Source organism: Panulirus ornatus, chromosome 6 (genome assembly GCF_036320965.1).
Source record: "Panulirus ornatus isolate Po-2019 chromosome 6, ASM3632096v1, whole genome shotgun sequence".
NCBI classification, from domain to species: domain Eukaryota; kingdom Metazoa; phylum Arthropoda; class Malacostraca; order Decapoda; family Palinuridae; genus Panulirus; species Panulirus ornatus.
The window spans coordinates 9,709,886-9,727,172 of record NC_092229.1 but is presented as its reverse complement, the minus strand read 5'-3'; the positions used below and the strand labels follow the sequence as shown (position 1 = coordinate 9,727,172).

The window sequence follows — 17,287 nt, the reverse complement described above, 5'->3', positions numbered from 1 at the left end:
GATGAGAGAGCTTGGGAAGTGAGTCAGTTGTTGTTCGCTGATGATACAGCGCTGGTGGCTGATTCATGTGAGAAACTGCAGAAGCTGGTGACTGAGTTTGGTAAAGTGTGTGAAAGAAGAAAGTTAAGAGTAAATGTGAATAAGAGCAAGGTTATTAGGTACAGTAGGGTTGAGGGTCAAGTCAATTGGGAGGTGAGTTTGAATGGAGAAAAACTGGAGGAAGTGAAGTGTTTTAGATATCTGGGAGTGGATCTGGCAGCGGATGGAACCATGGAAGCGGAAGTGGATCATAGGGTGGGGGAGGGGGCGAAAATTCTAGGAGCCTTGAAGAATGTGTGGAAGTCGAGAACATTATCTCGGAAAGCAAAAATGGGTATGTTTGAAGGAATAGTGGTTCCAACAATGTTGTATGGTTGCGAGGCGTGGGCTATGGATAGAGTTGTGCGCAGGAGGATGGATGTGCTGGAAATGAGATGTTTGAGGACAATGTGTGGTGTGAGGTGGTTTGATCGAGTAAGTAACGTAAGGGTAAGAGAGATGTGTGGAAATAAAAAGAGCGTGGTTGAGAGAGCAGAAGAGGGTGTTTTGAAGTGGTTTGGGCACATGGAGAGAATGAGTGAGGAAAGATTGACCAAGAGGATATATGTGTCGGAGGTGGAGGGAACGAGGAGAAGAGGGAGACCAAATTGGAGGTGGAAAGATGGAGTGAAAAAGATTTTGTGTGATCAGGGCCTGAACATGCAGGAGGGTGAAAGGAGGGCAAGGAATAGAGTGAATTGGAGCGATGTGGTATACCGGGGTTGACGTGCTGTCAGTGGATTGAATCGGGGCATGTGAAGCGTCTGGGGTAAACCATGGAAAGCTGTGTAGGTATGTATATTTGCGTGTGTGGACGTATGTATATACATGTGTATGGGGGTGGGTTGGGCCATTTCTTTCGTCTGTTTCCTTGCGCTACCTCGCAAACGCGGGAGACAGCGACAAAGCAAAAAAAAAAAAAAAAAAAAAAAAGAATTGTAAAGAAAAGGTCAGATAAGGCAACAGGTGTTTATTAAATTAAAAGTATGTATTACAATTATAATACACTTATAATACACTTACACTTATATCAGCAAAACCTATTGAAAACCTCATAATTTCCCTAGCTTGTCATCTTGTCAAGATGTACCAGTCACACTCATCAAAATGCACCACCAACATGTCCCCGATGACACTATACAATCCTCAGCTGGAGATGAATATAATATTTACATATTTCTGTTATCATTTCATCTACTATACTATGTTTTCATAGATTCTTTCATATTTGACAATTGTTATTTTACTTAATCCCCATCTCCCACATTAGCAAGGTAGTGCAAGGAAACAAACAAAAGAATGGTCCAACTCACCCACATACATATGTATATACATACACGTCCACACACTCACATATACATACCTATACATTTCAACGTATACACATATATACATACGCAGATATATACATATATACACATGTACATAATTCATACTTGCTACCTTTATTCATTCCTGTCGCCACCCCACCACACATGAAATGACAACCTCCTCCCCCTGCATGCGCACGAGGTAGCGCTAGGAAAAGACAACAAAGACCACTTTCGTTCACACCCAGTCTCTAGCTGTCATGTATAATGCACCGAAACTACAGCTTCCTTTCCACATCCAGGCCCCACAAAACTTTTTATGGTTTACCCCAGACACTTCACATGCCCTGATTCAATTCATTGACAGCACGTCAACCCCAGTATACCACATCGTTCCAATTCACTCTATTCCTTGCACGCCTTTCAATCTCCTGCATGTTATGGCCCTGATCGCTCAAAATCTTTGTCACCCCATCTTTCCACCTCCAATGTGGTCTCCCACTTCTTGTTCCCTCCACCTCTGACACATATATCCTCTTTGTCAATCTTTCCTCACTCATTCTCTCCATGTGACCAAACCATTTCAAAACACCCTCGTCTGCTCTTTCAACCACACTCATTTTATTACCACGCATCTCTCCTACCCTTTCATTACTTACTCACCTCACACCACATATTGTCCTCAAACATCTCATTTCCAACACATCCACCCTCCTCCACACTTCCCCATCTATAGCCCACACCTCACAACCATATAACAATGTTGGAACCACTATTCCTTCAAACATACCCATTTTTGCTTTCCAAGATAATGTTCTCACCTTCCACACACTCTTCAACGCTCCCAGAACCTTTGCCCCTCCCCCACCCTGTGAATCACTTCTGCTTCCGTGGTTCCATCCGCTGCCAAATCCACTCCCAGATATCTAAAACACTTCACTTCCTCCAGTTTTTCTCCATTCAAACATACCTCCCAGTTTACTTGATCCTCAACCCTACTGTACCTAATAACCTTGCTTTTATTCACATTTACTCTCAGCTTTCTTCTTTCACACACTTTACCAGACTCAGTCACAAACTCCTGCAGTTTCTCATCCAAATCAGTCGCCAGCGGTGTACTATCAGCAAACAACAACTGACTCACTTCCCAAGCCCTCTCATCCACAACAAACTGCATACTTGCCCCTCTCTCCAAAACTCTTGCATTTGCCTCCTTAACAACCCCATCCATAAACAAATTAACCATGGAGACATCATGCACCCTTGCCGCAAACTGACATTCACTGGGAACCAATCAATTCCTCTCTTCCTACTTGTACACATACCTTACACCCTTGACAAAAACTTTTCACTGCTTCTAGCAACTTGCTTCCCACACCATATATTCTTAATACCTTCCACAGAGCATCTCTATCAACTCTATCATATGCCTTCTCCAGTGCATAAATGCTACATACAAATCCAATTGCTTTTCTAAGTATTTCTCACATTCTTCAAAGCAAACACCTGATCCACACATCTTCTACCACTTCTGAAACCAGACTGCTCTTCCCCAATCTGATGCTCTGTACATTCCTTGACCCTCTCAATCAATACCCTCCCATATAATTTCCCGGGAATACTCACCAGATTGATACCTCTGTAATTTGAGCACACCTTTATCCCCATTGCCTTTGCACAGTGGCACTATGCATGCATTCTGCCAATCCTCAGGCACTTCACCATGAGCCATACATACATTAAATATCCTCACCAACCAGTCATCAACAAGAGTCACCACCTTTTTTAATACATTCCACTGCAAGTACCATCCAAACCCGCTGCCTTGCCTGCTTTCATCTTCCACAAAGCTTTCACTACCTCTTCTCTGTTTATGAAACCATTCTCCCTGACCCTCTCGCTTTGCACACCACCTCGACCAAAACACCCTATATCTGCCACTCTATCATCTGACCCATTCAACAAACCTTCAAAATACTCACTCCATCTCCTTCTCACATCACCACTACTTGCTATTACCTCCCCATTAGCCCCCTTGACCGATGTTCCCATTTGTTCTCGTCTTGCGCACTTTATTTACCTGCTTCCAAAACATCATTTTTTCTCCCTAAGATTTAGTGATACTTTCTCACTCCAACTCTCATTTGCCCTTTTTTTTCACCTCTTGCACCTTTCTCTTGACCTCTTGCCTCTTTCTTTTATACATCTCCCAGTCATTTGCACTATTTGCCTGCAAAAATCGTCCAAATGCCTCTCTCTTCTCTTTCACTATTAATCTTACTTCTTCATCCCACTACTCACTACCCTTTCTCATTTGCCTACCTCCCACGTTTCTCACACAAGTCTTCTTCCTAGGCTCACTTACTCTCACCACTCTCTTCACCCAGAGATGGCCAGAGAGCAGTAATGGATTACGTGTTAATTGATAGGCGTGTGAAAGAGTGACTTTTGGATGTTAATGTGTTGAGAGGTGCAACTGGAGGGATGTCTGATCATTATCATGTGGAGGCGAAGTTGAAGATTTGTAGAGGTTTTCAGAAAAGAAGAGAAAATGTTTGGGTGAAAAGAGTGGTGAGAGTAAGTGAGCTTAGGAAGGAGACTTGTTTGAGGAAGTACCATGAAAGATTGAGTACAGAATGGAAAAAGGTGAGGACAAAGGACGTAAGGGGAGTGGGAGAGGAATGGGATGTATTTAGGGAAGCAGTGCTGGCTTGCACAAAAGATGCTTGTGGCATGAGAAGCGTGGGAGGTGGGCAGATTAGAAAGGGTAGTGAGTGGTGGGATGAAGAAGTAAGATTATTAGTGAAAGAGGTGAGAGAGGCATTTGGACGAGTTTTGCATGGAAAATAAGCAAATGAGTGGGAGATGTATAAAAGAAAGAGGCAGGATGTCAAGAGAAAGGTGCAAGAGGTGAAAAAGAGGGCAAATGAGAGTTTGGGTGAGAGAGTATCTTTATATTTTAGGGAGAATAAAAAGACGTTTTGGAAGGAGGTAAATAAAGTGCGTAAGACAAGGGAACAAATGGGAACTTTAGTGAAGGGGGCAAATGGGGAGGTTATAACGAGTAGTGATGATGTGAGGAGATGGAGTAAGTATTTTGAAGGTTTGTTGAATGTGTTTGATGATAGAGTGGCAGATATAGGGTGTTTTGGTCAAGGTGGTGTGCAAAGTAAGAGGGTTAGGGAGAATGATTTGGTAAACAGAGAAATGGTGGTAAAAGCATTGTGGAAGATGAAAGCTGGCAAGGCAGTGGGTTTGGATTTTGTTGCAGTGGAATTTATTAAAAAAAGGGGGTGACTGTATTGTTGACTAGTTGGTAAGGTTATTTAATGTATGTATGACTCATGGTGAGGTGCCTGAGGATTGGCGGAATGTCTGCATAGTGCCATTGTACAAAGGCAAAGGGGATAAAAGGGAGTGCTCAAATTACAGTGGTATAAGTTTGTTGAGTATTCCTGGTAAATTATATGGGAGGGTATTGATTGAGAGGGTGAAGGCATATACAGAACATCAGATTGGGGAAGAGCAGTGTGGTTTCAGAAGTGGTAGAGGATGTGTGGATCAGGTGTTTGCTTTGAAGAATGTATGTGAGAAATACTTAGAAAAGCAAATGGATTTGTATGTAGCATTTATGGATCTGGAGAAGGCATATGATAGAGTTGATAGAGATGCTCTGTGGAAGGTATTAAGAATATATGGTGTGGGAGGCATGTTGTTAGAAGCAGTGAAGAGTTTTTATCAATGATGTAAGGCATGTGTAAGTGTAGAAAGAGAGGAGAGTGATTGGTTCTCAGTGAATGTAGGTTTGAGGCAGGGTTGTGTGATTTCTCCATGGTTGTTTAATTTGTTTATGGATGGGGTTGTTAGGGATGTGAATGCAAGGGTTTTGGAAAGAGGGGCAAATATGCAGTCTGTTATGGATGAGAGAGCTTGGGAAGTGAGTCAGGTGTTGTTCGCTGATAGTACGCCGCTGGTGACTGATTTGGGTGAGAAACTGCAGGAGTTGGTGACTGAGTATGGTAAAGTGTGTGAAAGAAGAAAGCTGAGAGTAAATGTGAATACAAGCAAGGTTATTAGGTACAGTAGGATTGAGAGACAATTCATTTGGGAGGTAAGTTTAAACGTAGAAAAACTGGAGGAAGTGAAGTGTTTTAGATATCTGGGAGTGGATTTGGCAGCAGATGGAACCATGGAAGCAGAACTGAATCATAGGGTTGGGGAGGGGGCGAACGTTCTGGGAGCACTGAAGAATGTGTGGAAGTCGAGAACATTATCTGGGAAAGCAAAAATGGGTATGTTTGAAGGAATAGTGGTTCCAACAATGTTATATGGTTGCAAGGCATGGGCTATGGATAGAGTTGTGCGGAGGAGGGTGGATGTGCTGGAAATGAGATGTTTGAGGACAATGTGTGGTGTGAGGTGGTTTGATCGAGTAAGTAATAATAGGGTAAAAGAGATGTGTGGTAATAAAAAGAGTGTGGTTGAGAGAGCAGAAGAGGGTGTTTTGAAATGGTTTGGTCACATGGAGAGAATAAGTGATGAAAGATTGACCAAGAAGATATATGTGTCGGACGTGGAGGGAGCGAGGAGAAGTGGGAGACCAAATTGGAGGTGGAAAGATGGAGTGATGGGGACTTTGAGTGATCGGGGCCTGAACATGCAGGAGGGTGAAAGGCATGCAAGGAATAGAGTGAATTGGAACGATGTGGTATACCGGGGTCGACATGCTGTCAATGGATTGAACCAGGGCATGTGAAGCATTTGGGGTAAACCATGGAAAGTTCTGTGGGGCCTGGATGTGAAAAGGGAGCTGTGGTTTCGGTGCATTATTACATGACAGGTAGAGACTGAGTGTTAACGGATGTGGCATTTGTTGTCTTTTCCTAGTGCTACCTCGCGCACATGAGGGGAGAGGGGTTGTGTGGTGGGGTGGCAATGGGAATGAATAAAGGTAGACAGTATGAATTATGTGCATGTGTATATATGTATATGTCTGTGTGTATGTATATATATTTGTACATTGAGATGTATAGGTATGCATATTTGCGTGTGTGGATGAGTATGTATATGCATGTGTATGTGGGTGGGTTGGGCCATTCTTTCGTCCGTTTCCTTGTGTTACCTTGCTAACGCGGGAGACAGCGACAAAGCAAAATAAATAAATAACATATAGAAGCAGTGAAAAGTTTTTATCGAGGATATAAGGCATGTGTATGAGAAGGGAGAGAGGAAAGTGATTGGTTCCCAGTGAATGTCAGTTTGCAGCAGGTGTGTGTGATGTCTCCATGGTTGTTTCATTTGTTTATGGATGGGGTTGTTATAGAGGTGAATGCAAAAGTTTTGGAGAGAGGGGCAAGTATGCAGTCTGTTGTGGATGAGAGGGCTTGGGAAGTGAGTCAGTTGTTGTTCACTGATGATACAATGCTGATGACTGATTTGGGTGAGAAACTGCAGAAGTTGGTGACTGGCTTTGGTAAAGTGAGTGAAAGAAGAAAGCTAAGAGTAAATGTGAATAAGAGCAAGGTTATTAGGTTCAGTAGGGTTGAGGGACAAGTCAATTGGGAGGTAAGTTTGAATGGAGGAAAACTGGAGGAAGTGAAGTGTTTTAGATATCTGGGAGTGGATTTAGCAGCAGATGGAACCATGGAAGCAGAAGTGAGTCACAGGGTGGGGGAGAGGGCAAAGGTTCTAGGAGCGTTGAGGAATGTGTGGAAGGTGAGAACTTTATCTTGGAGAGCAAAAATGGGTATGATTGAAGGAATAGTGGTTGTGTGGAGGAGGGTGGATGTGTTGGAAATGATATGTTTGAGGACAATATGTGGTGTGAGGTGGTTTGATCAAGTAAGGAATGAAAGGGTAAGAGAGATGTGTGGTAATGAAAAGAGTGTGGTTGAGAGAGCAAAAGAGGGTGTAATGAAATGGTTTGGTCACATGGAGAGAATGAGCGAGGAAAGATTGACATAAAGGATATATGTGTCAGAGATGGAGGGGACGAGGAGAAGTGGAAGACCAAATTGGAGGTGGAAGGATGGTGTGAAAAAGATTTTGAGTGATCAGGGCCTGAACATACAGGAGGGTGAAATGCGTGCCAGGAATAGAGTGAATAGAGACTGAGTGTGAATGAATGTGGCCTTTGTTGTCTTAGCTTTTCTTAGCACTACCTCGTGCACGCCCGGGGGGAGGGGGTACCATTTCATGTGTGGCTGGGTTGCTATGGGAATGGATGAAGGCAGCAAGTATGAATATGTACGTATGTACATGTGTATATGTATGTATACATTGAAATGTATAGATATGTATATGTGCGTGTGTGGGCATTTATGTATATGCATATGTATGTGGGTGGGTTGGGCCATTCTTTCATCTGTTTCCTTGCGCTACCTCGCTAATGTGGGAGACCAACAAAGTATAATGATAATATAATAATTTTTCTTGTTATTCATAACCTTCACCACTACCACCATGTTTAGAATTTCAGTATACACTACTTATGATGCTCCATATTGCATCCATAACTCTCATAATGGAAATTGTGAACACTACACAAGTTTTGCAGAACAAAATGACTCAAATACTTAGAGCTACTTTCACTAAATTGGTAATTTACAAAATTAATTTCTTTGATATTTGATTATGAACATGGACTCTACCTATATTTGCTTAATAGTGCCCTAATACAACTAATCAAGGAATCTACTTGCAGAGAGAAGATAGATTGAATTTTCATTACAAATGAGGGTCTCATAAATATTGTTGAAGTTAGAGAAAAGTTTATTGCAAGTGATCACTGACAAATTACATGTTGCTTTCATCACTGTATGTAATGTCAGTTAACATAATAATCTCAAAAAATATCCAATTTTAAACATGCAGATTTCAATGATCATCACATTACTCTTGACAGGCAAACCTGGGTTGATATGGTCAGTGAAAATGACATGAACATAGTTTGGAAAAGCTTCAGTAAAACCTTCAAAACAGTAGAGGGAACATACATGCCTATGCATATTAGATAGTCTTTTTCCAAAACAAAGCCAAGGTGGTGGAATAATGAAATAAAGAGGTGCCTTTTGTTTAAGCAGGTAACTTATAAGAAACTCAGGAAATCATTAACCAACCTGAGGAAGTTATGTAAATTTGTTGAGAATGTAAGAGAAATATAAGACAAAGTAAATGTCAATATTAAACGTATAGTGCTGAAAATAGTGAAGTTTTACAGTTATGCTAGAAGCAAAAGAGTCATTGCCAGGTCAATAGATCCATTAATTATGGAAAATGGTGACTTAGTTCAATACAGCAAAGCCATGTCAGAAATATTAAATGACTTTTTTGCATTGGCATTTATGATTGAAAACACAACCATGTCTGAAATTCAGTTTTACTGATGAGAGGACGACGTTCGTCATCAAATTATAGGAAAGCCAAAGATGGTCTTCATCAAATTAACATGAAAACCAAAGATTTTCTTCATCAAATCAACATGAAAGCTAAAGACTTCATCAAATCAACATGAAAGCCAAAGACACACTTCCAGTAAGAAAGAGAATGAAACTTTAATGGCAGGCCTTAACAAGTTCTATCCAAAAACAATGAAAGTGGTTAAAAATGAGATGGTTAGGCCCTTCACTGCCCTTTTCAATAAGTTACTTGCCTTGGGAAAAGTTTCAGATTAATGGAAGTTTGCCATTGTAACACTGATATTCAAAAAAGGTGATAAATCACTGCCCATAAATATCCTCTTATTAGCTTAACATCTGTAGTTGGAAAACTCATGGAAACCATCATTTGAGATAGAATTGTAAAGCACTTAGGGGACCACCACTTGCTAAATGTTTCTCAGCGTGAGTTTTGATGAAATCACTCATGTCTTACGAATTTGCTTGATTTCTCTCATGATAAAATCACCAGGTATGACAAAAGTAAAGCAGTTGCTGTTATCTATCTAGATTTTCAAAAAGCTTTCAATAAGGTTTAGCATCAAAGGTTACTAGCAAAAATTGTCAGATGGCATTCATGGGATTGTATTTAAGTGGATATGAAATCGGGTGACTACCCATAAACAAAGAGTTGTAATTAATTGTCTTGCCCTAGAATGGTTAGACGTAACAAGAGGATTAGTCGTAGGACTGATTCTCTTTCTCATTTTTATCTATTATTTTTTTATTTTGCTTTGTCACTGTCTCCTGCATTAGTGAGGTAGTGCAAGGAAACAGGCGAAAGAATGGCCCAACGCTCCCACATACACATGTATATACATACACGTCCCCACACGCAAATATACATACCTTTACATCTCAACATATACATATATATACACTCACAGACATATACATATATACACATGTACATAATTCTTACTGTCTGCCTTTATTCATTCCCATCGCCATCCCGCCACACATGAAATAACAACCCCCTCCCCCTCATGTGCGTGAGGTAGCGTTAGGAAAAGACAACAAAGGCCACATTCATTCACACCCAGTCTCTAGCTGTCATGTAATGATGCACCGAAACCACAGCTCCCTCTCCACATCCAGGCCCCACACAACTTTCCATGGTTTACCCCAGACGTTTCACATGCCCTGGTTCAATCCATTGACAGCACGTCGACCCCGGTATACCACATCGTTCCAATTCACTCTATTCCTTGCACGCCTTTCACCCTCCTGCATGTTCAGGCCCCGATCACTCAAAATCTTTTTCACTCCATCTTTGCACCTCCAATTTGGTCTCCCACTTCTCGTTCCCTCCACCTCTGACACATATATCCTCTTGGTCAATCTTTCTTCACTCATTCTCTCCATGTGACCAAACCATTTCAAAACACCCTCTTCTGCTCTCTCAACCACACTCTTTTTATTACCACACATCTCTCTTACCCTATTATTAGTTACCTGATCAAACCACCTTACACCACATATTGTCCTTAAACATCTCATTTCCAGCACATCCACCCTCCTGCGCACAACTCTATCCATAGCCCATGCCTCGCAACCATATAACATTGTTGGAACCACTATTCCTTCAAACATACCCATTATTGCTTTCCAAGATAATGTTCTTGACTTCCACACATTCTCCAATGCTCCCAGAACTTTCGCCCCTTCCCCCACCCTATGATTCACTCCTGCTTCCATGGTTCCATCCGCTGCCATATCCACTCCCAGATATCTAAAACACTTCACTTCCTCCAGTTTTTCTCCATTCAAACTTGCCTCCCAATTGACTTGTCCCTCAACCCTAATGTACCTAATAACCTAATAACATTGCTCTTATTCACATTTACTCTCAGTATTCTTCTCTCACACACTTTACCAAACTCAGTCACCAGCTTCTGCAGTTTCTCACACGAATCAGCCACCAGCACTGTATCATCAGCAAACAACAACTGACTCACTTCCTAAGCTCTCTCACCCACAACAGACTGCATACTTGCCCCTCTCTCCAAAACTCTTGCATTCACCTCCCTAACAACCCCATCCATAAACAAATTAAACAACCATGGAGACATCACACACCCCTGCCGCAAACCTACATTCACTGAGAACCAATCACTTTCCTCTCTTCCTGCACGTACACATGCCTTACATCCTCGATAAAAACTTTTCACTTTTCTCTTTTTCACATATATTAATAATATTGACATTGGGCTTCATTGCAAGATATCAAAAATTGCTGATGATACCAAGCTGGGAAATAAATCTACAAATGAACTTCAAGATCTACAGCTTCAAACTGGCATAGACAAACTGACGAAATGGGTACATAGGTGGCAAATGAATTTTAATATTGATAACTGCAAAATTTTATATATGTCGTAAAACTGAAAAGGCAAGTTACAGTAAGAATTCTTTTGAACTACAAAAGTAAAGAGGAAAAGCACCTGGATGTGGTAATCTTTGATGACCTAAAACCAAATAAGCAGTGCACAGAAGTAGGGTAAAGTATGAACAAAACCTTTGGATTCATAGGTAGGGCCTTTGATTTTAAGTCCAGGGAAATCCTCCTTACTGTTTACCAATCTACCAATCATTGGTTCTTCCACATCTTGAATATTATGTTCAGTTTTAGTCATCCTACTTTAAAGAAAAAAAAGCCAATGGTGATAGTACAGCATTGAGCTACAAAGCATACCTGGACTGAGAAACAAATCTAATGAGAGCAGATTAAATGACTTGAATTTATTTGCCTTAGAAAGGAGTTTAAGAGGTGATCTAATACAAGTATTCAAAATGATAAAAGGCTTTGATAATCTTGATCTGTCAAGTTATTTCAGATTTGATTCATTTGATTTTACTTGTAGTAATGGATACATATGCTTTACCTCAAATGAGGCTAAGTGCTTTTTCTTCAACAGGATTGGTGACAAATGGAATGCTTTGCCAATTAGTGTGTCAGAAAGCAGTACTATACTTACATTTAAGAACAGACTTGATAATTACTTTGCTTTAAGTTCATGACTTACATTAGTTGTACCTCCTTAGTCACAGTGACAATTTGCAGGGTATTCTCTGAAATATCTGTATGCCCTCTAACTTTTACCACACTAATCGGTGAGTTTATTATCTTTTTCACTATTACCAACAGCCTCGAAAGGACTGAGTGGTCTGTTGCTGTTTGAATTCCTTTGTATTGTAAGTCCAACAAGAGTGTTTATCATTTGATACTCAGTATAAATGACCCTGTATGGGTTCATAATAACTTTATTATTGCTTCATATGTTTTTAGAGCTCATGGCTAACAGACACATGAAAGGCAGTTGTAATTTGTCTGAGTAATTGTACTCTTTATCTTTAGTTCCAGGTGTTTTGACAGCGGGATTTCATAGATTGTAGCCCTTTTACCTTCTCTTTTATACTGCTAAAATTAATTTCCTTGCAAAATTTATAGTTTTTAAAGCTATTTGTATTGTTTTTCTTTTGTAAACTTGCAGATTTATATTACAGGTTCCAGAAAAAAAATATGGTTACAGTACTAGAACAGAACTCACTCAGAGAATGAAATAACTTGTACGGAATGGAAAATAGCAAAAGAGAACAAGATACATGCACCACATTCAACGTTGATGGCTTCTATGGCAAAGCTCGACAGACACGAGATCAGGTTCTTCATGTGGCAAAATTGGTTAAGCATATGGAACAGAATCCCTTACCATGTAATTATCATCCAGGTATTCTTGGACCACCAACCACTTGGAAGACATTTTCTCGTCAGTCAGAGGCAATTAAGTTTGCACAGGATCATGGAGATGGACTAATGGTTTTTTCTTTTGAAGGGGATGCCATTGGAGAAGGTGGTAAAAGAAATTATGTGGTTACTCATCCTTCCATGATGTGGATTCGGCATTGTGGACGACTTCCAAACCAGAGGTGTACATATGAAGTCATACAAAAACAATCTGTTTGTAAACTTTACTTTGATCTTGAGTTCCTCTACACTTATAACCCAAAGAGGGATGGGGTTTCTATGACTAATACTTTTATTCAGATAGTTTGTTATTTCCTTCACAAAGAATTCAACATCTTTTGTACCAGAAAACATATCTTAGATCTAAGCAGTACTTCCTCCAGTAAATTTAGTCGTCATCTAATTTTTAATATCCCAGGTGCTGCATTTGCTACTAACATTCATGTTGGGCATTTTGTTGTGATGATATGCAATAAAATCAGAGACTGGGTTAAGAAAAGAGAGACTGTGAACGTTCCTGGTATTACATTAAGTGATATCAAGAATCTGTTTGTGGTAGATTCCAAAAATACTGAAGTTCTCTTTTGTGATGAAGGAGTTTACACCAGAAACAGAAATTTCAGGATGTTTCAGTCCACGAAGTTGGGAAAAAACTCCCCCTTGATTATCTCCCAAGAAAACGAGTATGTACCAAATAATAAGTATGGAGTGTATCAAGAAGAAAAAATATTTCAGGATTCTCTCATTACTCTGGTGGAGAACGGTTGTAGAGTTTTAAGATATGGAGAAAGTTGCCATCACGTGAGATCAAAAACTAAGAATGATAATAAAAAGCTTTTAGAAACAGAAGGCTGCAGTCAGTCACCATACCCAGAAATTGATAACTACATTCAAACGATTATTGGCTTGGGCTACATACGCTGCTGGTATTATTTTTCTCAGAGTGAGAGGTTAGTATATGAAATAGCTCTTAATAGGTTTTGCTATAACATTGGACGTGAGCATAAGAGTAATGGAATTATGTATGTTGTTGACCTTAAGAGTGCTATGTATTATCAGAAGTGTCATGACCCTGACTGCAAAGAATTTAGGTCTGAGGCCTGGCCTTTGCCGGAGAATACTGTCTTTTGGCAGAACATGACGGATGATGACATTAAATGGCTTCATTCTGTGAATGATTGTGATAGTGATGATGATGATGATGATAGAATGTTACTGACTGCACTATCTCAAGTTGAGATGGAGGATGTGTCAGATGAACAGCTTGTGATTGCTGCAGAAGCATTTGAGATATGGGACAAGCTTGACCATGCTTTAAACTCTTCATGCAGTCTTCAGGGATCTCAACAGAACTCACATATTAATTTTTCACAGAAAGGCAACGCATGGGAAAGACTTTCTTTCGTTTCAACTCAAGGTAGTTCTTTCTTTGATGAATTATCACACAACATTACACAAGATTTGGACTTGTCTCAACATCATTTGGAAGCAGGATTATATAGAAAAACTGAAGCTGACAAAGAGTTTGCAAAAGCAGCAGCTGATCCTCCACAAAATGTTGAAGATTTTGCTAATGCAGCAATTAGTTTTGAAGATGATAGTGATGACGAGTTTACTAGGGCAGCAACTGTTGTTGAAGAGCAGATATTGAATCAGAACTATGAAATGGAATTTATCTGTTAAAACTTTTGAATATCTATTTTCTACAGTTCACAGGATAACTGAGTAGGGTATGCTCTATAGATGTGCTTTTTTCTATAAAGTATGTACATATTACCTCTGGAAATTTATATTTTGGTTTTTTTTTTGCAAATTTTATTGCTTGTCTAGTTAGTCTTCTGGCAAATCTGAGAGTAAGATTTATCATATGCCATGAACTTGATGTCATCAACATTTGCTTTTATGTTTGCTGCAGACTGATTAAAATTAAAAGCTAATCCATGAAAATTTGTCTGTTTTGTGTATGCTCTCTAGAAAATTTCCATGTTGTCCATTGCCAGATTTAGTTTATGACAAGACACTGAGAAATTAAGATATCCTCCATGATTTTTCAGTTATATTTGCTTGTAATTTCTTTGTTAAGAGGATTGTGTATTAAAAACCTATTATTATATCATCCACAATCACATTTTTTCAGTATTGTTTTGGGTATAATGAAACTTTTGCAACCTGCTTGTCAGACTCCCAAATAGGCAATGGTTGGGTAATGGTGAACGAAGCTTAGTCATGTATATCATAATTTGAAGAATAGTCTTAATGCTTAATAAAGAAGTATGTATGTGATATACTTTAAGTTTTATATAAATGTCTTAATAAAGCGTACTGATTAATGATGAGTGAATGAGGAAGCCTGTTATGAAAATGTGGCACTGTTGTCCCATGGTCTGGCACATTTTGCATCTGCTGCCATTAGTTTGTGGATTTGCCACCAGGTCGGCACTGTTAGTAGTGCTAAGGCACCAAAATCTGTTTACACTGCAGCCAAGCTAATCAACAATCTTGTTTATTTCTTATATTCATTATTATGCTGAAAATGAAAGCCAGAAAAGTTTAAAGTTACGGAAAACTTTGAAAGGAGCCAGGAGTACAGAATTAGACAGTGCACATATAAAATGGCTCAAGCTCCCAAGTAATGAAGGTGTAAGCATTTTTGGGGAGATGTTATTGAGCAAGCCAAAGTTTTTCATAGAAAACTAAAGCTTGACAATGACTGAATATTCACAGGAATGGTTACTCAAGTTTAAGTGGAGACATGGAATTTCGGTACATATTGTGTGCAGTGAAAAGTGTATCGCTGACACAGAAACTTGTAGTTTAAGGTTGTATTAATAGAATCAATAAAAACCAGTTCTCTTTTAAACAACCAGCAGCAATTTGTACAGGACAAGAGAGTGAACAAACCAGCTGCCTGGCTGGGACTGACACAGCGCAGGATGGCTGCCTTGACAATAACAATATAATACCAATAGTAACAAGGGTTGACTAAAGCCAGCTACCAATATGCAGTCATTGCTACATTAACACTCATCACAAAGCTGCAACAAAGTTTGTGGATGAATTTGCACAGCTAGTGGCTGTGGAAAGCTTACCCCAGAACAAGTGTATAATGCTGATGAATCTGCTCTGTATTGGTGTCATATGCCATGAAAAACTCTTGCCCAAGATATTGAGGAGTCTCCATATGGGGTTACTTCTGATGTAACAATAAAAACCGTGTTTGGAAGTGTTGATGGTTGTATTATTTCCTGTTTTTAGTTTTGTTCTACCTTTGATAACACAGCAATTTGTATGTGGAATGAGCTGGCAGGACTCAGGGTCGGGCATATGTTTACATAAGGGTTTCCCTTAGGGGTCAAGTTCTGTTTTCTGGCATTTTCACTGGTCAGGTCCCAAGGTTGCAGAATAAAAGAAGTTATATATATATATATATATATATATATATATATATATATATATATATATATATATATATATATATATATATATATTTTAATTATTTTGCTTTGTCGCTGTCTCCCGCGTTAGCAAGGTAGCTCAAGGAAACAGATGAAAGAATGGCCCAACCCACCCACATACACATGTATATACATACACGTCCACACACGCAAATATACATACCTATACATCTCAATGTATACATACATATACACACTCAGACATATACATATATACACATATACATAATTCATAGTCTGCCTTTATTCATTCCCATCGCCACCTTGCCTTACATGAAATAACAACCCCCTCCCCCCTTATGTGTGCCAGGTAGCACTAGGAAAGGACAACAAAGGCCCCATTTGTTCAAACTCAGTCTCTAGCTGTCATGTAATAATGCACCGAAACCACAGCTCCCTTTCCACATCCGGGCCCTACGGAACTTTCCATGGTTTACCCCAGACGCTTCACATTACTTGGTTCAATCCATTAACAGCACATCGACCCCAGTATACAACATCATTCCAATTCACTCTATTCCTTGCACGCCTTTCACCCTCCTGCATGTTCAGGCCCTGATCACTCAAAATCTTTTTCACTCCATCTTTCCACCTCCAATTTGGTCTCCCACTTCTTCTCTTCCCTTCACCCCCGACACATATATCCTCTTGGTCAATCTTTCCTCACTCATTCTCTCCATGTGACCAAACCATTTCAAAACACCCTCTTCTGCTCTATCAACCATACTCTTTTTATTTCCACAGATCTCTCTTACCCTATTATTACTTACTCGATAAAAACCACCTCACACCACATATTGTCCTCAAACATCTCATTTCCAGCACATCCACCCTCCTCCGCACACCTCTATCCATAGCCCACGCCTTGCAACCATATAACATTTTTGGAACTACTATTCCTTCAAACATACCCATTTTTGCTTCCCGAGATAATGTTCTTAACTTCCACACATTCTTCAACGCTCCCAGAACTTTTGCCCCCTCCCCCACCCTATGATTCACTTCCGCTTCCATGGTTCCATCCGCTGCCAAATCCACTCCCAGATATCTATAACACTTCTCTTCATCCCGTTTTTCTCCGTTTAAACTTACCTCCCAATTGACTTGTCCCTCAATGTAGGCCTACTGTACCTAATAACCTTGCTCTTATTGATATTTACTCTCAGCTTTCTTCTTTCACACACTTTACCAAACTCAGTCACCAGCTTTACAGTTTCTCACATAAATCATCCACCATCTTTGTATCATCAGCGAACAACA

General features: G+C 39.8%; 2 protein-coding genes across 11 annotated transcripts in view; both read left to right on the top strand.

Annotated features, from left to right (window-relative positions):
- Positions 1-17,287, top strand: part of dnc (phosphodiesterase dunce) — a 1,419,595-nt gene that overhangs the window by 937,206 nt on the left and 465,102 nt on the right. The gene's annotated exons all lie outside the window — the stretch shown is intronic.
- The window catches only part of LOC139749054 (DNA-directed primase/polymerase protein-like), a 104,378-nt gene that overhangs the window by 10,111 nt on the left and 76,980 nt on the right, over positions 1-17,287 (top strand). For 2 of the 6 annotated variants that reach the window (XM_071662498.1, XM_071662496.1), the window contains exon 2: positions 12,332-15,800. The exons of 3 other annotated variants lie outside the window; for them this stretch is intronic. In XM_071662498.1, the coding sequence (XP_071518599.1) occupies positions 12,402-14,255 (1,854 nt within the window). In that variant the 5' untranslated portion in view covers positions 12,332-12,401 and the 3' untranslated portion in view covers positions 14,256-15,800. Of the gene's footprint in view, positions 1-12,318; positions 15,801-17,287 lie in introns of those variants that run through there. One more of the 6 variants, XM_071662497.1, reaches the window with a different exon arrangement.